The sequence below is a fragment of the Python bivittatus genome, unplaced genomic scaffold, assembly GCF_059951505.1.
Source record: "Python bivittatus isolate LINGU-HERP-01145 unplaced genomic scaffold, Pbiv_v1 ctg000020_np1212, whole genome shotgun sequence".
Taxonomy (NCBI): Eukaryota; Metazoa; Chordata; class Lepidosauria; order Squamata; family Pythonidae; genus Python; species Python bivittatus.
Genome location: NW_028277030.1, coordinates 2015725 through 2039969, shown reverse-complemented (window position 1 = coordinate 2039969; position 24245 = coordinate 2015725). Strand labels below are relative to the sequence as shown.

At 37.5% G+C, this 24245-nt stretch overlaps 2 protein-coding genes across 6 annotated transcripts in view; one reads left to right on the top strand and one right to left on the bottom strand.

Moving 5' to 3' along the window:
• Positions 1-663: 663 nt before the first annotated feature.
• YBEY (ybeY metalloendoribonuclease) lies at positions 664-5816 on the bottom strand. Of its 5 annotated transcripts, none has more exons than XM_007432152.3 (6): positions 5761-5816; positions 4918-5011; positions 3670-3909; positions 2592-2723; positions 990-1058; positions 664-799 (listed from the first exon to the last, which is right to left on the bottom strand). In XM_007432152.3, exons 3-6 carry the CDS (start codon positions 3877-3879, stop codon positions 713-715), a joined length of 498 nt encoding a protein of 165 aa, XP_007432214.1. In that variant the 5' UTR covers positions 3880-3909; positions 4918-5011; positions 5761-5816; the 3' UTR covers positions 664-712. The 5 variants fall into 5 exon arrangements, with proteins under 5 accessions (XP_007432214.1, XP_025024931.1, XP_087989258.1 ...); XM_025169163.2 differs by having other exon boundaries at positions 4904-5011; positions 5761-5808; XM_088133132.1 differs by having other exon boundaries at positions 3670-5011; positions 5761-5808.
• Positions 5817-5880: 64 nt separating this feature from the next.
• The window catches only part of MCM3AP (minichromosome maintenance complex component 3 associated protein), a 63816-nt gene continuing 45451 nt past the window's right edge, over positions 5881-24245 (top strand). The window contains exons 1-9 of the mRNA XM_007432156.4: positions 5881-6033; positions 8598-9841; positions 10010-10230; positions 13590-13668; positions 15624-15771; positions 17686-17882; positions 19509-19648; positions 21117-21314; positions 22298-22566. Coding sequence (XP_007432218.1) covers positions 8662-9841; positions 10010-10230; positions 13590-13668; positions 15624-15771; positions 17686-17882; positions 19509-19648; positions 21117-21314; positions 22298-22566 — 2432 coding nt within the window. The 5' untranslated portion in view covers positions 5881-6033; positions 8598-8661. The remainder of the gene's footprint in view (positions 6034-8597; positions 9842-10009; positions 10231-13589; positions 13669-15623; positions 15772-17685; positions 17883-19508; positions 19649-21116; positions 21315-22297; positions 22567-24245) is intronic.

The window sequence follows — 24245 nt, the reverse complement described above, 5'->3', positions numbered from 1 at the left end:
GGCGGGCTGGGTTGGGCCGGAGGCGGGGAGCGAAGAAGGTCCGATGCAAAACCTGGCTTGAATTTCGGAAGAAGGGGCGGTTTTGCTGGACGGAGAGGTGGACATGCATCGGTCTTTTCGAGTGCAGGACCTTGAACCCTAACCCACAATATGGGATTCATTTTAATTTGCATTGCTTCCATACAGGCTTTTTGTTCTCCTCTTTTGAGACAGTTGTAAAGGAAGAAACGCAGGCTCCTTTACTAGCTTGTGCAGAATGCGCTTAAAGGAGCTCTGATGTCCTTCACCTTAACCCTGATTTTTTTCTTCTGGGAAAAAATAATCAAAAGCAAACACGTTTAGGATGGTGTGACTCATCTTAAATTAGAGGGGTTGTAATTGTGACTTTCAGTGGAAGAGGGCTAATTTGGGTGTGCAACAGTTTGTTGTGTGGGACAGACATTGCAGAGCTTTGGTGTTGAAGTAGTTCAACTAGCTGGCCGAGATAGCTTTCAAGTGGGAGCAGCAGCAGTGATGGTGAAGGTAGAAAGGGAAGCAGGGGGGCAATTAGCTTTCAAAGCATTCTGCTGGTGGGACTGCAGCCCCTGCTCTGTTCTCTACCAAAGTCTGTTGAAGGGGTAATTGTATTCTGCTTCTGCTGACTGAGTAAACAGGAGAGGAATATTAAGAAAATAGGATATTTATTTTGGTGAAACAGCATATAAATCAACATCTAGAAATGGTGTTTTGACAGGGGTTCAAAGTTTGTGCCTGTCAGTTTGCTTAGCTCCTGCAGAATTTGTGTTTCTTTTTCATACATCTGAAAAAGAGCAAGGCAACAGTGAATGCATATATTTCTTTTCAAATAACACAACAGTGCCTGATCTTACAAACTTGGGATTTGAATTTTGAAATTTAAACTCGCACTGTACAAGCAGAAAATTTGGAAGCTTGTGAACACTAAAGACAATTGAAAAATCAGAATTTGTCAAATCAAGTAGAATACTTACTTGTTGCCAGTCTGCTTCTGTACTGTGTTTATAACCAAGTAAGTGGCACATGCCATGGGCAACTGTCACCTGTTCAAGGGAAAAAAACGTTTAAATGATTCACACATTTCTAATTGACAGGCCAAGTGGAATATTACAGAAATCTCATCACAATCGTTTAAAATTATAATAGAAACAAGCCAGTGTTTACCAAGAATACAGTGCAAGCTTCACTGTTATTTTTCACTATTCAATGGAAAGAAGTTAGAAGTAGAGTGAACAAATGCATTCAATATATGCCACTCAATTTAAACAGCATTTTGTATTGCTAGCAATTCTAATAAAGCAGAGGTTGGCAAACTTTGTTCGTAAAGGGTCAGATCCGACCTCTCCTCTGCCTTGGTGGGTGAAGCTGGCAGGTCTGCAGGCCAAGGAGCATGGCAGACATTGGACGTGCCATCCCACCAGCAAGCAGGCTGCTGGGAACTCAGCTTGGGCCTGGTGATCTGCTGTCCATCCATATAACTCACAGGCTGCAGTTTGCCAACCCCTGTAATAAAGCATTGTGTTACGATTACATGCAATCTCAGGACTTGTGGTTATCTTATGGTTTAGAGGACACATGCAAGATTTTTCAAGTAAGTGCTCTTTTATTCTTTCCAACTAAAATTGGAATTTTAGAAATAAATAATGCAAGGGCCCTGGGACTCTACCTCTGTCTATCAGCAGCATAACCCTCTGAAATCAATTGAATAGGATCAAATTTGGTCTGGGGAGAGATGCCAGGAAAAGATTATGTTTGAAAATGGGGTAGATCCAGTTTGGGGGGGGGGGAATCCAGAAAAAATCCCTCCAATGTATTCCTATGAGAGAGGCTGTTGGGTAGCTGCTTGGAATGTTGCCAACTCCTCAATTCTAAGGTCCCCTCACTCCCTGGTCACATGACCCAGTGGAGCTATTATTAAGGAGTGGGAAAGAGTTCCAAAAGTCATGCTTTCCCTACCTGTTTGATCTTGGTGAAATCTAACATCACTTAAAAATCATGTGTTGTAAAGGTATATGGGAATAAGGTCAGTGACAAGCACAGAGAACAGTAGCCATAAACCTTCCCTAATTAATTATTCACATTTTGAGTTGGCATAATAATTTAGATAGCTTAACCATGAAAGAAAACAAGCTTACAGTGATGACAATAACACACTTAAGAAAAAAAATCTTGCAATAAACACATGCTAGAAGAAAATGAGAAAGCTAAAAATAAACTCTGAAAGCAAGCATGTTATGGGCTAACTTGAGTACTACAGTTCAATAAAAGGGCTATCAGAACTGTGCTGCAAAAATCTGGACAACTATTAGATGTCAGCAAAGAGATACAGAAAACCTGTTGCTGCCATCTAGTGATCATTTGGATTTGTGCAGCCCATATATGTTACCCTAGATATGAGACAGTAAGATTTCTGTCAGTGGGACAGAGACATTAATGCCATAGTTTCTGATATCAAAATGTTTTTAATAACTGGAGAAATACAATGAAAATTTTGGTTTTCATACCTTGTCATTTGATTGATCATTTCAGAACTCTATTCAAATAAACAAATATTACTTTTATAAATATACACTTACTATAAGAACACTGTTACAATCCTCCTGGTTCTTCTCACACTGTTGATAAATATATTCTACTCCTAGAAAAATATCTCCCAAATTGTAGTCATCTTGAATACAAGGCTGGGGCAGCTCTCCACCTTTCAGATTCTGTAATGACAACAGGGGCAAACAAAATTCAACAGTTACATATAGTACGTGTTCTCAATTTTGTAAAACAGATGCCATGAACTGGGATAGAAAATGATATAGGGGTGTTAAGATCAGACCATACAATATCGGTTTCCAAACTCTTTTATGGTAGTAAAAGACATAGCATGATTGTACTTGGACCAGGGAGCTATGAATTTAAATTTTTCTCCTTCACCATGTTCTCTTGACTTACACTTTATTAAGCAAGTATTCTCATGCACTATGATTTATAAACTATGGCTGCCTTCTTGGAACAAGTTTCCATATCACACTAAGCCAAAAGCAAACTATATTATGATTTAGGATTAGTTGTGTACCATAATTGCTTAGGTATAATAATCAATACATTATATAAAAGCCCAATTGTAATTGTACACACTCAGAAGTATAATTCACTGTTTTCAATGGGATTTACTTCCATCTAAATATGCTTAGGGCAAGTATTTGGGAGTACATTGCAGAGAACATAGAGATCAGTTGTAGTGATATCCCCCTACATAAACAAGTAAAATGTTTACATTTACTTTCTTCTCATAAGTATTAATTATAACAATTATAGAGCTTATTGACCTTGAAAAACAAGCAACAATCTTTTATGTATACATTTATTCCCACACTCTAGAATGTCCTCTAATGAAGATTGACACATTTTTGTTCCTAGCTTATTTAAATGAGCCCTGCTGTTTTTCAGGGCCTTCATTTTTTATGTGCCATAGTGGTCCTCCTTTCCTGTAACAAGATGATTTCTGGGGAGGGCCTGAATGGCCCCTAATCTGTCTGTCTTTTCTGTTGTCCTCATAAATAAACAGGGAATTATTATATGTATTAATACCTGATTTCTGTTCCTAAAAGGCACACCATAAAGTTATTCTGAGCTCTAAAAGAATAAATGAGCAAAACATACCTCATGAAAAGGAAAAGATAACACATCAGTAGGGATATTCTTCTGTCTATAAATTCTGTTGAGTCGCTGTATGTACATATTACTAACACAGATTACACCAAGATCAAACCTTTGTACACCCAAAATAGAACGGAGGTGTTCTATATTCTTGCGAAGTGGGACTCTCTTGATTGGAATAGCTCTCTGCAAATTACGTATGATCAGGCTCATTTTGTAAAATGGTGAAGAGAATACACAGTTCTGCAAAAGTAGACTATGATTAGACACCATTGACAGTTGCTAGCAGGTGGAACAACAAATATGAAAAGTAATGCAGAATTTTAGATAAGACTTCCTTGAATAATAAAGAATTGTAGCATATTTCTCAATTTCATTTGGAGTTGCCAGGTTTCCCAAGACAAAAAAGGCACACCCTAAACTAAAGAGCTTTTTGCAAAATCAAAAATGAAATCTGGAGGATCAAGAAAAAATGACTTCAGACCCAATTGGCTCTTTGATGAAGCCTGATATACTAGAGTAACAAGAAAAGCACTCATCAAGCTAAGCAAATAAAATAAAAAATCCTGCCTTTGATTATGGCCTACTATCCTGAGATTTGCTCTTTCCTCTGGAGATGTGAAAAGAGAGAGACTGAACCCTTGACACTGATTGTTAAAAGGCAGAGAAGGGTATAGTGTAAATGAATTTAACATAGAACAAACCCTTTCCTGGGGCAGGGTAGGTATGAAACTAAGGGTGTTAGAACCATATCATTTTCACCAACAAAATACTACAAGACACTGTCTGGTCTAATTATCACTGCTACTTATTACATTCATCTATCTATCTATCTATCTATCTATCTATCTATCTATCTATCTATCTATCTATCTATCTATCTATCTAGTATGGTGAGATGTGTGGCATACATAAATTTGAAAAATAAATAAATGAGAACTGAAAAAAGAAAAAGCCACCATACTAGTCTGGTAGGTGGTTAATGAGATCCTGACTGCCTCAACCCAGCCAAACTCGCATAAAGAAGGGGAGGACCTTCTACCCCAAGCAAGCTCATTTGGTTCATTGTACTACATCTGGACCTCCCCATGAACTACATTTCCTAAAGGCAATCTATAGGTGGAAGAGGAACAACCATTAAGAAAGAGTCTTGCAAGTTTTGTTAAAGGCAAATAGATTTTTGCCCACTAAACTTTTTTCAGCCCGTAACAAATTCTGCGGGGTATCAGCTGCTGACCTTGGATTCCTTACCCCAGCCCACCAGGTATCTATCCTTCCTGGTTCTTCACCAGAGCACGTCCCGAAATAGGCCTTGTCAGATCAGTTTTTCAATCGAAGACAGCATCTATAATGACAGTTTTAACATCTAAACATAGAATTACAGTGCGGAGGCAACGCTTCTTTCCTTCCTGTCTTTTGTGATCATCTATAGGCAAGAAAAGAAAATTAATGCCCAAATGTTATCATTGTTTGGCCTGAGCCCTGCTCTTCTATCGAAAAAACAGACACGGAAAAACAGGAGTTCCTAATCTTTTTGGGGGGGGGTTGGGGCGGTGGGGAGATTTTACTTAAATGTAACGTTGAAATTTAATGTCGGTGCCCGTTATTAAAAGTTGCGAGGGGCCGATTGTAATTTAGAAAGTGATCGTGGATGCTCTAACCCAGTATTTCTCAATTTTGGCAGCTTTAAGATAGGTGGACTTCAAATGGAAGTCTACCCATCTTAAAGTTACCAAGGTTGAGAAACACTGCTCTAATCTAGGGCTAAACTTTCAAAGCAGAAGTGGGTTTTTCGGAAATATGCCTTTGCCGCAAAACTCGTCCGTGCTAAACACTTCCCCAACTACTCTGTTTAAAAGGCTGCCTCCGGGCCCTTCCTAATCCATATATTTGTAAATGGACGTAGTCGCTCTTTCAAATATGTAATCCTCTCCCCGCCACTATTTCTCGCAAAATAATAGAAAAAATGGAGAATTCGGAAAAAGGGGGCGAAGCTCCGCTAAAATAAACTCTTTAATTTTTAAAGCTGCTTTGTTCTCTGCATCTCTTCATTTTCGGTGAGAGGTGTAAAAGGGAGCCGAAACGCTACGCTACCCGCAGACGCCTTGATTGTGATTCTGTCCTAGCACCACCCCCTCTTCTTCATAAGCATGCGCCTCGGCGATGCTCCGTCGCATTGGGACACTTCCGCGCTGCGCGTGAAAGCCGGGGAGCTGCGCGGAGGCCCTTCTTCCGGGGGTGGAGCTCAACTCTTCCGCCCGTTCGGCCCAATGGCGGTTTGTTTATGCGAGAGAGAGAAAGAGAGAATTCGGGTCTCACGCTGGATTTTGTAGTGTTGAGGGAAGCGTCCTCCATTCAGGTTCAAAGGTATTTTTTTCCCCTCTCTCCTTTTCACTGTTGGGCCCAGGCAGCGCAAGTGGAAACCAGGAGGCCAAGTTAAAGCTCAGGTTGGAGGTTTACTGGCTAAGGTGATTAGGGGAAATAATGGTGTTCCACTTGCTTTGGTCCTTGTCTCTTACGATGGATGTTGCTGGGGTGAGAAGAGGCAGTCAAAATGATCAAGAGAGGGGACCATTTCCACGGTTGGGGTAGGTTACATCTTTGGTTGGGCGTGCTTAGAAATTCTCCGTTTTATTAATGCTAGCATCCGGGGTTATCCAGTGGAGCTGGTGGAAGATTCAGAACAGATTAAAAGAAGTTCAGCTTTATACAGTACCAAGCGTATTGAGTTTAAATTGCAGTTCAAGGTTTTGGTTGTCAGCTATAAAACCCTACATGGCTCAGGGCCTGAGTAGCAATGGGATCACCTTTCTCCAACTGCCTCTGCTCATCCTACAAATCTGACAAGTTGAGCAAGCTCTAGGTCCCATTTCTTAAACCAGTGTTTCTCAACTTTGACTGACTGGGGAATTCTGGGGAGTCGAAGCCCACACTTCTTTAAATTGCCCAGGTTGATGTAATGGTGTGTGGGAATGACCTTGGGAGATGGGGAAGAACCGCAGCCAGGGCAAGGGTCGGATAAGAGTTCTTCCGGGTGTGCTTCTTGTCTGGACTACCTTGTAAGGCTGACAGTTGAGACTTAAACAGTGCCATTTTGTGGGATCCTGGATGCTTCTCTTCTCTGTCATCATTCTTGCCCTCTGGATTACCGTTTTCCCAGAGGCCTGCAGCTCTATCCCTGTTCTGCTTTAGAAAGGCATTGAAAACTTGGCTTTTCAGAAAGCTCATGGGCTGAAATGGTTTTGTAATCTGATGAGGGATGGCTGAAATCATTTTTATGTACCTCCCCATGGTTTAATGAGTTTTTAAATGTAAGTTGCTTTGAGTCTTTCCAGTATGGTGGTAATATAAGTAAAATAAATACAATAAACTGTGCTAATTATTCCCACAAGGGATAGTGGTGATCTCTGAGTCTGAATGACTTTTAAAATTCATGGAAGATTAATGTTGATAACAATTATTATCACTAGTATCACAGGCAACTTGTCTTCCAATGTCAGATGATGGGAACCACAAACCAGCGGGCACTTTTACCCTTGTGATCTGCCTGTTGGCTTCCCATAGGCATTGTGTCTGGTTATTGTGGAAACAGTATTGAAACAGATAGACCTTCCATCAGTTCCAACACCATTCTCCTAATGCTCAGTTCCATGCTTCTGTTCTTAGCCCTTATTTTTTTTAATCCTAACTATCTCTTGAAAAAGTATAATATTAGCTTTTATGGGGGAGAGGGGTTAACTTAAAGAACTGTTATAGAATAGTAACGTTTATCTGAACTGTGTTATTTAAGAAGGCAGTACGATTAGTCAGATGTTCATATGATTGTACGCTTCTCTGCACTTGAAGAATTTATTATAAACTTTTCACTTAATGGATCACGTTTTAGCAATGGACAAAATCTGTCCATATACCCTATGCTTCTGAGCATGTGCAAAAAACATTCCCATTTTATGTGTGTGTAAAATGCATAAAATATGCATGTGTAAAATTTTATTTGAATTTAATAGCTATGCTTGTTTAATGGGTGCCCCTTTCTCAGTCCATTAAATTGTGGATTAACATATATACAACTATGTGTTACATATACAATATAGGAAATATATATACAAGGAATTGGAGTACCAGCCAACCATGTGAGCTTTCATTTAGTTTGAAGTAGTTTAGTTCACATACACATTTACTATCTTAAACCTTTTAAAGAAAAAATAGAAGCCTAGCATATCTCCCTTTTTGGTCAGTGCCTGTTTAGTCCTTCTGTTTCATTACTTACGTTCAGTAACAATACTTGAAAACAAGTTACTTCAGAAGAGGATGGAAGGCCAAAGGATTAACTTAGATTTAGTTATTATTGGAAGGTTAACTAACCGAGGCCTGGTATCTCCATATGTACTGAAGATACATTTTCTATGAGAATAAGAACAATTTATATTTGTGTATCTTTGACTATTTTTTTTGTGTGTGGTTTGTTCTTAAAATAGATTTTTAAACCATTATTTTAACTGGCTATTAGTTGGGTCCATAGCCAAAATAATCAGAGTTATTATTCCACAAATGATTTATTGCAAGATACTTTTCTTTCAAATTTTTAGTTTAGTTTCAAATTAGATTTGACAGTGAGAAACTGATAGTGATGTGCTCAATGTTTTTTAGTGAGCTTTATAGTTATAAGACTCATTTTAATGAGATGGCTGTGCTGCATTTGTATCCTAGATGCAGATCAAATGCATTTGTGGTATATCCTTGGTAGTACAATTCAGTTCTTAAAGTGGAATATGTCTTATTGGAGAATAACATTGCAAACCAATCCAAGAACTGGATAGAAATGGAATAAATAAAAAAAATGTAAAATACTGTGTTTCTTTAAAACAAAAATCAGCTTAAAAGGATTGTTTTAGTATACTAATTTTTATGACTTAAATTATGTATTCCAGGACTAAGAGATGACAACTAAAAGATTCTAGACAAAAGCTATTTAATATATTATCAGCATAAAAAATGAATCCAAATACTCCTTTCAGTGGACAGCCATCAGGAGTTTTTCAAGCATCATCTAGTGTGCCAACTGGAATATTTCCAGGTCAACCACCGTTCCAGTTTAATCAGCTTTCTCTCTTTGGACCGAACAGTGGAGGAGTAAAGAATCCAGGATTTACTCACTTACCTGACTTTACCATAACTTCAGGACTGCATAATTCTTCAGGGCAAGGATTGGGATTTGGGCAGCTTCCAGGGTTTACACAGTCTTATTCTCTTGGACAAACAACATCCTTTGTGACTTCTGCACCAATGACTGCTTCTGTTCCCAGCAAACAAGGATTTAGTTTTAGACCACCCACAAATCTTGGCAATTCTCAGAGTACTTCTACTTTTGGAGTTGTGCTTGGAAAAACTTCAGGCAGTGGTTTTGTGGGACCAGATTTCAGTTTCAAAAGTCCTGAAAAGGCAGTGTTCAAGCCTATCTTTGGTACTAGTTCAGAACAAGAGAAAATATCAACTTCTGCTGGTTCTGCTTCTTTCACATTTTCTTCTCCAGGTAGCACAGGACCTGGAAAATTAGCCCCATTTGTCATTTCTCAAGAAAGCAGCAGTTCAACTAATACAGGTTTCAGTTTTTCCAAACCAGTGAGTAGTACTTCAGCAGTTTCTTTCGGTGCTTCTTTATCAAGTAAGGCTCTAGCAGATGATAAAAAGAGACCTATGGCTCTCTTTACAAGTCCTGGTAGTAGTTTTTCTTCTTTTTCAAACTCATCTTTGCCTTTAAGAGATGCTTTCCAAATCAGTAAAACTAACAAAATGGAACATGAAGACTTGTTAATCCCAAGTGAACCACTTCCCACTCTTGGGAAGGGAATAAAAAGGAAAGAAGAACAAGGGCATTCCCCAAGACATCATGATTATGATACTGTGGATGAACCAGAACTTCCATCGAGGAATGATCATGCTTCCAATAAGCGTCCTGTTAGACTGAATCGCCCACCTACACAAGGTCTGTTTGGTAGAGTATTACAAGATGTCCTGAAAAGCAACAAAAAGGAATCCAAAACTGAGCGTGTTCCCATTGAATCTGGAGAAATGGAACCAACAAGTGTGGCAGGGGGAAGTCAGTCTGGTTTTACAATGGCTAAACCAATATCAACACTGAGAAAGGAAGAAAATAAGGGAAAACTGAAACATGGTAAGTAACAGAACTTGATAAGAATTAATCAAATGAAGGTGAAAATGTTGCAATTAATTAAATTGTAAATAGTGGTATACTTATAAGTAGAGTATTTTGCATTTTACTTGATAGACGTGTCTTTGGAATATGAATGCTTATTTTTAATTGCCATTCTATTACTTTCAGATTCTGCTGCCTCAAACCCTTTGCGTCGAAATCGGAGCAGTGGGAGCATAGAAAGCCTTGGATGCTCGCCAAATGAACTGACAGCCATCCAGTGTAAAAATATTCCTGATCATATAAATGACAGAAACGTTCTTCACAATCACTTTGAGAAGTTTATTAAAATCCAACAGATCCGTACCAACCGTAACAAAAAACTAGCCATTATACGCTGTTTTGATCATGTGAGTTTTAAAATGTTAGAAGATTAAAAATTTATCTATAGAGAATATATACAAACTGACTCCTGGGGGATTTATTCATTTGCTTCTAAAAATGTTTGGAATGTACTTAAGTGCTACTATAATATTTTGCATATTTATGTTGGATATACTCTTAAGTTGCAGTTAGACCCAAATTTCATTGAAATTATTGGGATATCAGTGGCCATTCTGAGTTGCAGTTTATATTCCATGTATTATGGAAATGAATTACTTTAAAATATTTATTTTACTTAAACTTCAAAAAATATAATTAACATTTCTTTTCAAATAGTTAACTATGTGACATAAAACTTTCTAATAGTTGATGATACCAAGTCAGTGTGTTGATATTTTTTTATAGTAGAAATTGCAGCCTTTTAAATGGAAAATTCCTGGGAAAAGTAAATTACTGTGGTAAATTGAGACAAAAAACCATTGGCATAGCAAAAACATGACCTCTTGAGGCACCAATTTCCTCATTCAGTGAATGAGTGAGTGTGGATTTGACACAAGATATAGGTTGTACACATGCTAATTATATGCTATAATAGTTACTATAGGTATAACTTTTTTCATTGTACTGCAGACATCCATATACTTAATTATTCAGGCATTATGGATGAATTCCTTGCTTTTTATGAGATAGAGGGGCAGATATAATTTTTAACCCTGTATGAATTCTGGAGGAGAATGAAGAAAAATCTCTAGAGAAGATGACTTTTCCCAATAGCTTCTGATGGCAGAAGGTACAGTGGTACCTCAGGTCACGAACTTAATTCGTTCCCCGACTCTGGTCGCAACCCGAATTGGTCGCGACCCGAATCAAATTTTCCCATAAGGTTCAATGTAAATACGGTTAATCCGTTCTGAACCATATGTATTTTTTTAAAAACCACAAAAATATGACACAAAGTACAGTACAGTACAGTATGAAGAGAGAGAACACTAACCTTGCTTGAGGCGTGGAGGACAGGAAGGCGGGTGGGGAGGCGGTTATTATTTGGAGGGAGAGTCCCCCTCCCTACAGGAAGCCACGACCACATGTGTCAGCAGGGAAAATGGCCACGGATCCTATTCGTCACCTGATGCGGAGTTCGCGAACGGAAGCAAAATTTTGCGAACGGTGCTGTTTGTGACCCGAATTGGTTGTGAACAGAAGCGTTCGTGACCCGAGGTACCACTGTATATGAAATCTTCTGTATTTTCTAGTAAAGATCAGTTCTTACACCTTTGATAAACAAACCTCAGTGGATCCTTTCTAAAATATTTTAATTATTTACCGTTATTGTGGTTTGTTTGTTTGTGTCTGGTGTGTGTGTGTGTGTGTAGAGAGAGTGTGCAAAAGCACCTTACGATAAAACAAAATGTTCTAGGATCTTATCAAGAATAATGCAAATCATGCTATGTCATGTAAATAGGAGACCAGCTGCACCATTTCTTTCTAGCCTGGGTATCTTTCACATTTCACTGGATGAAAAAGTTGATGCAAAAGTGATTCTTTTTAGCTCTTTCATTTTCCTCAGTTCAGATTTCATTAATTTTGAAAATCCAAACTTCAGAAAAATCATCTTTGCACTCCCTTAGGTACTTATGAGAGATTGCCAGGGCTAAAAAATGTTCCATTGCAAGAAAGGGACTCCTGTATTGGATTTATTCCACTTTATTTATTCAACCCCCAAATTATGGAGAAGAATGCTCATACCATTTCAGATGAGAATTCCTAAATTTATATTTTATATTTATATGAAACACAGTAAATATGTTGTTGGCTTAGTAGGAAAAAAATAGCATAAAATACTAGTTGAAAATAAAGAGCGTGTAAAGCACCTCAACTATAGAAACTTTTATATTGATTCATAGCAGAAGTTATAAATAGATAATATCTAAATGTTTCTTCAAGTTTCCATCCTGCCACAGCATGTAATTTACTTTTTTTCTCTATCAGAAAAGGCATTGCTTGTACAAGTGTCCACCCTAAGTTATTCTCCATGCTTCTTGTATATATATATCTAGGCAGTAAACTCATCCTTCCTTCTCCTTTGTGAGATCCTTTGATCCTTTGGGATCAAAGAGAGAATAATTTTTCAATCTGGATTGGATATTCCAAATACTCCTACTGCACTTAAAGGTTAGGGATCCTAGTTTTAGTCAAAGTGCTTTGTGCCTTTTGCACCCATCTCTGATTTCCTGATAGCTAGCTGATATTAAAATACGTAAACTGAGTTGATTGATTATGTGCTATCAAGTCAGTGTCGACTCTTAAAGACCACATAACAGATTTTCTCCACTACAATTTGTCTTTAACTTGATCTTTCAGGTCTTCCAATGGTCCATCCATCCCCATTGTAACTGAGTTCATCCACCTTGCTACTTGTCGTTCTCTTCTTCTCTTTCCTTCCACCTTTCCCAGAATTAGAGCTTTCTCCAGAGAGCTAGGTCTTCACATAATGTGTCCAAAGTAGGATAATTTGAGCCTGGTCATTTGTGCCTCAAGTGAGAACTCTGGGTTGACTAGTTTGATGATGCATTTGTTTGTTTTCTTGGCTGCCCATGGTATTCTCTGGAGATTACTCCAATACCAAATTTCAAAAGCATCAATAGGTGCAGACATATCCAGGCATCTGAATATCTTTTCCAAGGCCTTCATAGCTGCTCTACCAAGTGCTAGTCTATGGCATATTTCTTGATTGCTTGTTCCTTTACTGTTGATAGTTGTTCCTAAAAGGCAGAAGCTATCCACCACTTCAGTTGTCTGTTCTAAGGCTGGTTGTTGTACCTGTTATCATTAGTTTGGTGGCCATTTAATTTTAGTCCCGTTTTTTCATTGTGCTCCTTGACTTTTATTACCAGAGCCTGCAGATCCTTTGCATTTTTAGCTATGAGGCTAATGCCATCAGCATCGCGCAGCATAATGCTATTAGCATAGTGATGTTTCTTCCTCTGATTTTAAAACCATGTCCATATTCTTCTAATCCACCAGCTTCCATTAAATAAATAAATAAATAAATAAATAAATAAATCCTCTGTTTTGATTTTTTACTACTTTGCTCCTTGATTTCCCAATTCTACTAATTTGCTTCATTTTGTGCCTGAAATGTGAATACAACTTACCTCAAGTTGCAGCTCTATCTCATCAGAGGAGATGGACATTTTGTGTAAGTCCTGTCTCTACTGTTGTTTTGGAGTATTTGTTCTCACAAGAATTGTCATCCTGTTTTCAGAGAGAATGAATAGTTTTTTTAAAGTCTTCTTTATACAATAAACAGATGCTGTCATTTAGATCATGTTATACAACATTTTGTATGCCAGTCTGTTCCTAACTGACCTTTTTCCCCCTCTAGGCATCTGCTGTTTTGGCTAGAAAGAAAGCAAAAGACCTACATAAAGATATAGTGACAAATTGGCATAAAAAGAAACCAAGTAAGCTACTTTGTTTTAAAATCAGATATTAAAATATTGTTAATATTTTTTGTCTCAGACTGTATATACTGTATGTTATGGGATTCTTTGTAAAGATTGTAAAGATTCATTGGCACTGTTTGAACCTTATACTAGAATCTGGGACTTAGTAAGACATAAATGAGCAGTGTTAGCTCCTGAGCTTCCCCACATCATTTTTCCCAGTATGAAGAGCTTTCAATTCAGCCTTTGATTAATCAAAGAGAGCCAGTTTGGTCTGGTGGTTAAGGCACCAGGCTAGAAAGCAGGAGACTGTGAGTTCTAGTCCTGCCTTAGGCATGAAAGCCGGCTGGGTGACTTTGGGCCAGTCACTCTCTCTCAGCCCAACTCATCTCACAGGGTGGTTGTTCTGGGGAAAATAGGAGAAGGAAGGAGTATGAGGTATGTTCACCACCTTGAGTTATTTATAAACATAATAAAGGTGGGATAAAAAATCTTTTTAAAAAATCACAATTTGTTGTATCATTTAAACCTAGCAGGCAATGGTTAATAAACTGTGGTTTATTAAAGTGGCTTGTTTAAATTAACTGCACTAGAAGTTGCAACTTGTCAGAACTGAAGGTTAATGTTTCTGAACTCCCCTTTATCCTCTTTTACGGCCAGGAGAAGGAATTTTCAAGGCATGGGGGGAAGCTAATATTATTCATTCTGAAGATGAGCGGTGCTTTCTAGGCTGAGAGGGACATTCAGCTTTGTGTTATGCATTAAAGTTGCACCCCAGAAAAATACAGTGGTACCTTGGGTCACGAACTTAATTCATTCCGCGACTCTGGTCGCGACCCGAATTGGTCATGACCTGAATCAAATTTTCCCATAAGGTTCAATGTAAATACGGTTAATCCGTTGTGACCCCTACGAATTTTTTTTTTTAAACCACAAAAATATGACACAAAGTACAGTACAGTTCAGTATGAAGAGAGAGAACGCTAACCTTGCTTGAGGCGTGGAGGTCAGGAAGGCGGGTGGGGAGGCAGTTATTGTTTGGAGGGAGAATCCCCCTCCCTACAGGAAGCCACGACCACGTGTGTCAGCAGGAAAAATGGCCGCGGATCCTATTCGTCACCTGATGCGGAGTTTGCGAACGGAAGCAAAATTTTGCGAATGGCGCTGTTTGTGACCCGAATTGGTTGTGAACAGAAGCGTTCGTGACCCGAGGTACCACTGTACTAAGGTTAAAAGAAGTGAGAAAGTAGGAGGGGTTGAGGGGAAAGCGGGAGGGGTTAAGCATGTTTTGATCTTATTGCATACAAATTAAAAAAAGAGGACACTGGTGGGCTTTCTGGCATCAGTCCCTGAGAATGCAGAACTAGAACAAGGTCACTGTAGAAATCATAGCCCATCTGCAACATTGACATTTCCTCTACTCTCAAAACTCTCTTACATAAGGCAGGATGAGCAATTATATAGTATTAAGGAATCAGAAGGCCTTTTTCTTTTTTTTATTTTAATTTGATATGAGACTCTCTGGGAAACAATGCTTGTCTGAAAAGATGGATAAGGATAGAGCAAGTAAATCAGGTACAAAATTCACCACTTAAACTAGAAATGATATTTTAAGCAATGGTTATCATTGTGTGCTGTCATCTTACCAATATCTGTATAGTTTTTCATTTCAAAGTGTTTCCAATTCCAAAGTGTTTCATTTTTAGATTTTGTTTCTTAATGTTTCTGAAATAAATGCAGTGTATCAATAATCCATTAAAATGTGTCTGGGCCAAATATTGAAAGAGGAAAAAAAGGGAACATACTATTTTCTTTCATCCTCATATGCCTGCTTTTATGTATTTATCTCTATCGTTGTGGCATAGATTCTGAGAGATTATATTTAGACATTATATTGAAGTGCTGTAAATTTATTAAAGATAAACTATTGAGTCATAAAATATGTTAATTTTATGTGTTCTCAATGTGTAAAGGTCCTAATAAGAAAGACTATTCACCTAAGGAGGAGAAGCTAGATGAAAGTGATGGGAGGCAAAGCAATGACCAACTCAGTCATCAGCCTTCTCCACTTTCTAAATCTTTAATCCGTCCCACTGGTAGTGGAAATCTGCCAAACAAGAGGTATGTGTTTCTCAGTAGTGTTTGTGAAATAAGATTACTAGACACTTTATATATTTAGTAAATTATATTATAACTAAAAATTTAGAAGGGTAGTTCTGTGGGCTATCTGCATTATGCCTTTATATATTTACCTGTTACATTTATTTTGAGCTTGCTGCAGGCTTGGTAGTGTTGAATATAACGGCCACCGGGAAAGACTGTTTTATGGTAACAAGGATATTTCTGGACAGCTGGAGACTGGGAGGGCTGATGCAAGTCTAACTGTGAAAGAAACCAAGTTTTACTTTATTTATACTATGAAATGAATACAATAAAGTTCTCAAAAACTTGGATAAATAAGTTTAGGGAAACATTTAAAATTGCAGCTTTTAAGGCAGTTGCCAGTACATTCCCAGTCAATCCCTATATGTAGATCAGAGCAAGTATACATACTACTCAGTACAGTTAACAAAAATATAGCTTGATGTTTGTTTATTAAACACCAGCAAGCATCAACACAACTGGCAAAATGGAATAAAAGGCAGGCAGATGCAGAGAGAGAAAGAAACATGAACAATGGGCAAGAATTTATATTTCCTATATATTTTCAATAGAAGAGAATATATGTAGCTCAGGGTTGAACTGTGAAGTCCTTGGTGCTCTCTGAGCTTGGTTGTTTGCTTGCAAACGTTTCATTACCGACCAGGTAGCATCATCAGTGCAAGTAAGTGAGGGCTTTGTCCCCTGTTTATATACAATAACTTGCCCTGCCAGTTTTGGTGGGGGTGTGGTTTTCTCTTTGGTAGTTCCTTAATTAAGGTATTGTTTTCTGTTTCATTGTTTGTCTGGTGCTAATTTCTGCTTATCTGGGTGTTGGCTGCTGGAGAGGATGTGTTCTGGTCTTTTTGTTTCCTTCTTAGCTTTTTTATTGTCTCTTAGACAATACACTTACTTGCACTGGTGATGTTACCTAGTTGGGTATTGAAACATTTGCGAACAGCCAAACATCTGCAAACGTCTTGCATGTATGTATGTAAACAATCAAGCTTATATATATATTTATCTATAACTATCAAAAGGACACAGAGCTTTCCAAAGTCACTGGAAATAATGCTATGGGTAATAGTGCTGCAAATGCTTATTTGCTGATTATTTTCTTTTTCTTTTTTTATTTGTTGATTAAACACTGAAATAAAAAATAATTAAATTTGCTATGGGTAATTAGCATGGACTGTTCCAAAGGCATTGGCCTTTGGTTATTCCAGCTTTAATTTTTTTTTGTACATAATGGGATCAGAAGTGAAATGGACACTAGATGATTCTCTTCTCTATTCTGTATAATTAAAGAAGCATTTGGTGGATAGGGGCAATGTATTCAACATCTGAAACCTTCTAGATATGCTACATTAACTCTCATGATCTCACAAGCAGCATGGTAACTGCTCACTGGAAATTATGAAAGCCGAAATCCAACATGTATGCATATCACAAGATTGGAGAAGATGGAATTAGACCAGGGGTAGGCAATGCGATATCCTTCAGATATTTTGAATGAAAACTCCCACAATATCCTATCATTTTACAGACATGTTCAACAAAACATTCTTTTTTGAGACTTTTTAGACTTGAGGAATGATAATGCCTTTTCATGTGTAAAATATTTTTGTGAAGTAACCAGCATGGTTTAATTATAAAATAATATTATTCCAGACCGTAGCTAATCCAGATCATTACATGCGCACAACCGTATGCAAGGGATACAAAAGAAACAAAGCTATTCCTTCACCAGATGCTCTATATAATGTATGTCTGCACAAAGTCAGAGAGGGCTGTGTTGTTGTGCATAAAAAGAGGTTCATGTATGTCCCATTCATGGCCAATTCCTTCTTGTCCACTGGGTAAAGAAATGTTACTTTCTTTATGTCTTTCTTATAGTTCTCCAGCTAAGAAATCTGGCCTTAAAAAGTCTTTGCAATTTGAGCCATATGCCTTTGATTGTGGATCTGAAGGTCAGGGCTCAGAGAATTTAGAAGTGTCAGCCTCCTCCTTCAACAGTCTTATAGGAATGGTGGCAGAGACCTCTGAGGATAAGTACCGGCTCTTAGACCAGAGAGATAAAATAATGCGGCAAGGTAAGAGTTGTTAAAGCACTATGATAATGATATTTGAAATACAAATTGGGTGAGAAAATTTGTGATGTCATGAAGCCATAAAACTATTGTTATACAGCAACGATGATATTATTCAAGAATGTAGAATTGCAATACTTTCTGGATTTTCCACCTGGTATTTTATTTTATATTTTATTCTGTCAGTTTTCAGTTGGACTCATGGTAGTTTAAACCAAAATCAAGTCAGGTTAACTTTATTTCAGTCATAGACCATCATAAATACAAAAGACACATACAATGTAACAGAAAAAGTCATAAACTAACAAAGGACATCACATACACTGTGAAGCACAAGCACTTACTCAGATAACCGCCCAGAATCACTTTTTGTGAGATGGGCGATATCTAAATTTGAAATATAAATAAATAAATAACAATAAACCAAAATAAATATAACAGTAATAGAGAAATAATACAGAAATAATAACCTTTAAAACTTCAAATCATACCTTAAATTACTATAGCAAAAAAATAAGTGTGTTGATGACAGGTCTTAAATGATGATCTTCTGTTTTTAAGTCTTTTCTAAAAGTCAAGTGAGTGATGGAACCATCTGGATTTTGAATGGGGGGGTGCTATTCCATAGAGTAGGTGCCATTGAAGAAAAACAGGAGTTTCTTGCTTTTCTCTGGATCTCATATTGAGAAGGAACCTTAAGCGTCTCTACCTGGGACATGCTCACAGAATGGGCAGAATTTATTTGAAAAAAACAGTCCTTTAGATACCTGAGTGCTAAATCATGTCAGGTTTTAAAGATCAAAACCAGCACTTTGAAGTGGACCTAGAAACTTACTGGTAACTAGTTTAAAGCCCTCAGCACCAGTATTTTATGTGAATAGTGGTTTTCATCCACCGGTAAGTGGGCTGTTGCATTTTGGAGATGCAGCTTCTGAGTAGTTTTCAGTGGTCCAGCCAATACCCAGGATGGCAGAACAAGATTGCAGGAGTACCCACAGCCACACAGTTTTACTAGGTTTGAGCATGACTATTCTTCCCCATCCAGATTACTATTGGAACAAGACAGCATCCCTTCGGCAGCCCAGGGTCAGGATATTCATTTATAATAAATCTATTTAGGAGAAAAATCAATAATGCACATGTAATGTTTTAAACAAATTAGAGTTGCAAGGGATCATTAGTGCAAGATGCGTAGGACTGTTTGCAGCTTCCTCATCCTTATAATAGCTACTGGGGACATAACCAGCAACTGCAATTCAATTTTCCTTTATGTGGACAGAATAAAGGTATAACGATCAAAAAGAAAAAAGTCCCTGCAATTTTAAAATTCCCATTTTACTGACATTGTACATTTTATTGATATGTTACCAATTCATTTTATGAAGCATTTTTAGACATGAAATTTTTTCCATGAAAATGTAACAAGTTTATTTTTGGAAAACATTTGTGTTTATATCAGCTCTTATGCTGCTTTATATGTATAAGACAGGGTGGGCCATTGTTGGCATTGGTTAACAATGCACCACTCTGGCTTAATCCTGTTTTTTTCATCATTGTAAATATTGATTCTCTCTTTGCATGTGTACTTCTAGTGAAATGGATTCTCTATACCTTATCTATTTTTTTTAGCTCGAGTAAAACAAATAGATCTTGGCAGAGCTAAAACCTTTGTTGGCACATGCCCAGACATGTGTCCAGAAAAAGAGCGTTACATGAGAGAGACAAGGAACCAAATTAGTTCTTTTGAAGTGATCCCAGGAACTGACAAGGTAAAAATAACTGAATGCTTTCCATGCAGAAGTGCTGCTACCTGAGATTTTTAAACAACTTGGCCCATTATTTGTCTTTGGGCGCAAAGTGGTCTTGCATCCAGTCATAAGCGTGTCTTTGACTTAGACATGTTTTTTATATGCTGAGGGTTCTTGACACATTTTTAAGATGCTTTATTCCCAATCCCTTTGTCTATTACTTAATTCTGCACATGGCAAAGAGTTCTCTCCTTTCTTACATAAATATAAAAAAAATGGATTATGCAGCACCAACAAAACTATGATGGAGATTTTCCTTACCAGATCTGAACCTTACTTTGATGCTTTTTACTTAAGACAATTCATATGATTAGGAAATCAAATAACATTCATTGGATACAAGTTAAATTTAGGAGTATGCTTTCATTCTGTGAGTTCTATTCTTTTCTACTATTAAGAAATTATTTCCTGCTATTACAAATCTGTATTTAAAACATATGTTAGAAGTTTGAAAAAAAATGAATAATTTCTGGTTCTTGATTTTTTTCCTCTTCCTCAGTTCTTGATTAACCAGATTTAAAAGATCACAGGTATTATCCTGAAGTGTTTTGTTAAAAGTAACGAATTCTTACCTGATTTGGGATAAGTTCAATCATAGCTTCTTAAGCTTTATTATATGTTATCAGTGGGATCATTTATAGTAGCTGAAGAATGGTATATATCCACATCCAAAATCAAAACCATCAAATCAAACATTTAACATTAAATACAAGACTCTGTCTTGAAAGTCTGTATGGGAAAAGGATCCAGAATCTGAATTCGATGTGTCTGTCTGGAGTTCTTTATGACATAAAATTTCTCATTTCGCTAATTATAAAATAATTTATAGCCTACACTGTTTTAAAATTGCATCATATCAATCAAAATTTAGATTCTGTTGGAGAAGTTGTAGTCAAATTCTTACATATTAGATTAAATACTTAGAGATCATGTGATCTGGTCCCTTACTCAGGGCAGGAATTTACTACAACCTCCCTGACAGGTAGCTACCAGACCTTGTTTGAAAATCTCCAGCAATCCACCACTGTTCTGGCAAACCATTCTACTGTTTAACAGTTCTTTACAATAATAAATTAGTTTCCATAATGAAGATTACACTGTAAACAGCAATGTAAAGACTGGCAAATCTTTCTGTTCCTCTCTTGCCTTACAACTGAAACACGAATGCCAGAGTGTTGTAATATTTAAGGTGCTCTCTAGCATTGAGAATATCCAGCTTCGAGTTTATTCTGAAGAATGGAAATTCACTATATGATTTTGAGCCAATCATTCTCTTTCAGCTCAACCTCTCTTACATGTAGGTCGTCATTTTAAAGATAAAATGAAAGATGTCCATATAAGCTACCTTGGACTGTTGGAGAAACGGTGGGATATGAACTTAAATCCAGAATAATTATTTTACTGAGGAAATGATTTTATTTTCTTTGAGGTTGACCATGCAGCAGCAATAAAAGAGTATAGTAGGTCTTCAGCAGACCAGGAAGAACCTTTACCACATGAACTGAGGCCTTCAGAAGTGTTAAGCATGACCATGGACTATTTAGTAACTCATATCATGGACAAAGGAGAAGGGAACTACAGGGAGTGGTATGATTTTGTCTGGAACAGAACCCGAGGAATAAGAAAGGTAACAATTTTTTAAAGAAATCATTGTATTTCACAGAATAAATACAAACAGAATGGTAAGGCTGAGGGAAGTAAAAGGTGAGGGCAAGGAAGAGGAACACATTACAGGTAGTCCTTTATGTCCTGTAATGAATGTCCTTGTTTAACAACTATTCATTTAGCTACTGTTCAAAGTTACGATAGTGCTAAAAAGTGACGTATGACTGGTACCCGAAATTATGACTGTTGCAGCACCCCTGTGGTCACATGATTGCAATCTGGATGCTTGGCAACCAGCTTGTACTTACGACAGTTGCAGTATCCTGAGGTCACATGATCACCATTTGCAACCTTCCCAGCCGGCTTCTGGCAAGCAAAATCAGTGGGGAACTGTGTGATTCACTTAACAACCGTGTGATTTGCTTAACGACCACCGCAAAGAGGTCATAAAATTGGGTCCAGTCATGTGATGATTCTCTTAATGACTGCATCACTTAGCGACCTAAATTCCAGTCCCAATTGTAGTCATTAAGCAAGGACTACCTGTATAGAGACAGAGTGAGATGATGCTTATCTGTTCCATGTAGACACCAAGCATTCTTGGCCTTATTTCTCAAACCTATGGAATCTATTGAGGTTGGGTCTCTCTCTGTCTCTTTTGCTATCCTTGCACATTAAATCTGTTTATGTTGCCTGATTTCTTGCTTGCCTCTGTTTTTTTATGCTTCCACTTCCTCTTCTACCTGGAAATATTGGTTAATCTGTATTGCCTCTTCATCTTCCACTGTTCCACCAGATGAAGAATGTGATCTCTGTTGACTGCATACTTCTTGGGATGGGATCAGGAAGTGTCTGGGATACTTGCAGCTGCATTATATAAAGCATTAACTGAGATTTATAGAAACATATATAATTAAGAATAGCCACATAAAGTTTGTAAGTAGATTTTGATGAGGTTTGTTTTGTTTTGTCATTCTAACGTTTTGCCATTTCATGTTTGGCCAGGATATAACCCAGCAACATCTCTGTTCTCCTCTGACTGTTTCCTTGATTGAGAAATGTACCCGTTTTCATATTCACTGCTCCCATCATTTGTGCGAAGAACCCATGTCATCATTTGATGCAAAGATTAACAATGAAAACATGACTAAATGTCTCCAGAGCCTGAAGGAGATGTATCAGGACCTTGCAAACAAGGGTATCTACTGCAAGGGCGAAGCAGAATTTAGAGGATACAATGTCCTCCTGAACCTCAACAAGGGAGATATCCTCAGGTGACTTTTACAGCATTGCTTTGACTTCTTTCACTGCAAACATTTCACTGCATTGTTCATAAATTCAGAATGACAAGGTGATCACTTTTAATGTAGTGTGATTATATGATAGGGTGTTCACTCTTTTTGACCAGGATCTGCATTCCAAAAGATAGACAAGGCCAGGATTAAGAAGTAGATAAGTAGTAGGTAAGAGCAAAAAAGCAGTTTAAAAAATGTATTATGTTAAATTGATCAAAATATCATTAATGTGATTACTCCCCATGTCTAGAAGCTTTATTTTATAACATTAATAATTACAATTTGCTGGGAATATTTGTAAGCATTCTGTGGGTCATATCCAAAGGATCTCTGGACATCCTTTGAACCTCTTACAGATTTTCATAGTGTGAAATTAGAAAAGAGCAAAGCCTTATCACCATCTAACACTGCCAAAGACAAAGCCATCTATACATCACTGGTTCTTTTATGTTACCATATAGCTCAGAACACTGTTACCCACTGGTGGTAATGACAAATTATGCTCTGTTTTTGAAATCAGGCAGCTGCTTTTGTTCGACAGTATTAAATTGTCCAGGTAGAAGGCTTCTTCTTAGTACATAGATACAGATAATTCTCTTCCCCCTCCCCAAGGGTCCATATTCTCTTTTGTAATAAAGGGAATTACTTAAAAATAAGGTTGAATAATTTGTCTATATCATTAATTTACTGACAAGGCCTTTTGCAAGAATATGCTCTTCAAACCAGAATAAAACAATTTTAAGTCAGCTAGTTCAAAAGCAAAGAGTTTAGGTACCTTAATGGTTAACAGATTTATTATGACATGTTCTTTCATCAGTTTCAACTTTCTTCATCAGACCCATGAAGAAGTTGATTACTGTCATAAATATTGATTTAAATGATGGTAAGCTGACCTAGAAGTTGAGAGGTGCAAGAGGTTGTTTTCATTGTTTTATATTGACTTCATTACTGCATCTTCTGATTGTTCAACCAAATCCTTATATCTGTCCATGTCTGTTTTTATTTGCCAGCCAGTGAAAACTCTGTCATGAAATTGGTTCTGGTCTAAAAACCACTTTGATCATAATCCATTGTAAACTTATTCACACATTTTGTTGTTCAGTCGTTAAGTCGTGTCCAACTCTTCATGACCCCATGAACCATATCGCGCCAGGCTTTCCTATCTTCACTGCCTCCCTGAGTTTGCTCAGTTTCATGCTCATTGCTTCAGTGATGCTATCTAACCATCTCATCCTCTGCCGTCCCCTTCTCCTTTTGCCTTCAATCTTTTCCAGCATCAGGGTCTTTTCCAAAGAGTCCTCTCTTCGGATTAGGTGACCAAAGTAACTGAGCTTGAGCTTCATTATCAATCCTTCCAATGAGCAGTCAGGGTTGATTTCCTTTAAGATTGACTGGTTTGACCTCCTAGCAGTCCAGGGGACTCTTAAGAGTCTTCTCCAGCACCACAGTTCAAAGGCATCAATTCTTTGGTGCTCAGCCTTCTTTATGGTCCAGCTCTCACAGCCATACATTTTACTAAGCTGTAATGTGATTTATATTTTTGGCTTACTGTGGTATGAGTTAATGTTATGTGAGGACCAGATCACTGATTTGTTCACAACTCCTTGAATTAGAAAAAAAAAAATGGCCCAGCCATCGTTTTTGTTTAGCATATTAAG

Excerpts from the sequence above, each read along its gene's own strand:
- YBEY (XM_088133132.1), bottom strand. The coding sequence starts at position 3,939 with ATGGTGTCTAATCATAGTCTACTTTTGCAGAACTGTGTATTCTCTTCA. Across the intron at positions 2,724-3,669 it reads TATCTTTTCCTTTTCATGAG|AATCTGAAAGGTGGAGAGCT; the intron begins GTATGTTTTGCT and ends TTGTCATTACAG. Across the intron at positions 1,059-2,591 it reads ATTGTAACAGTGTTCTTATA|GTGACAGTTGCCCATGGCAT; the intron begins GTAAGTGTATAT and ends TCCCTTGAACAG.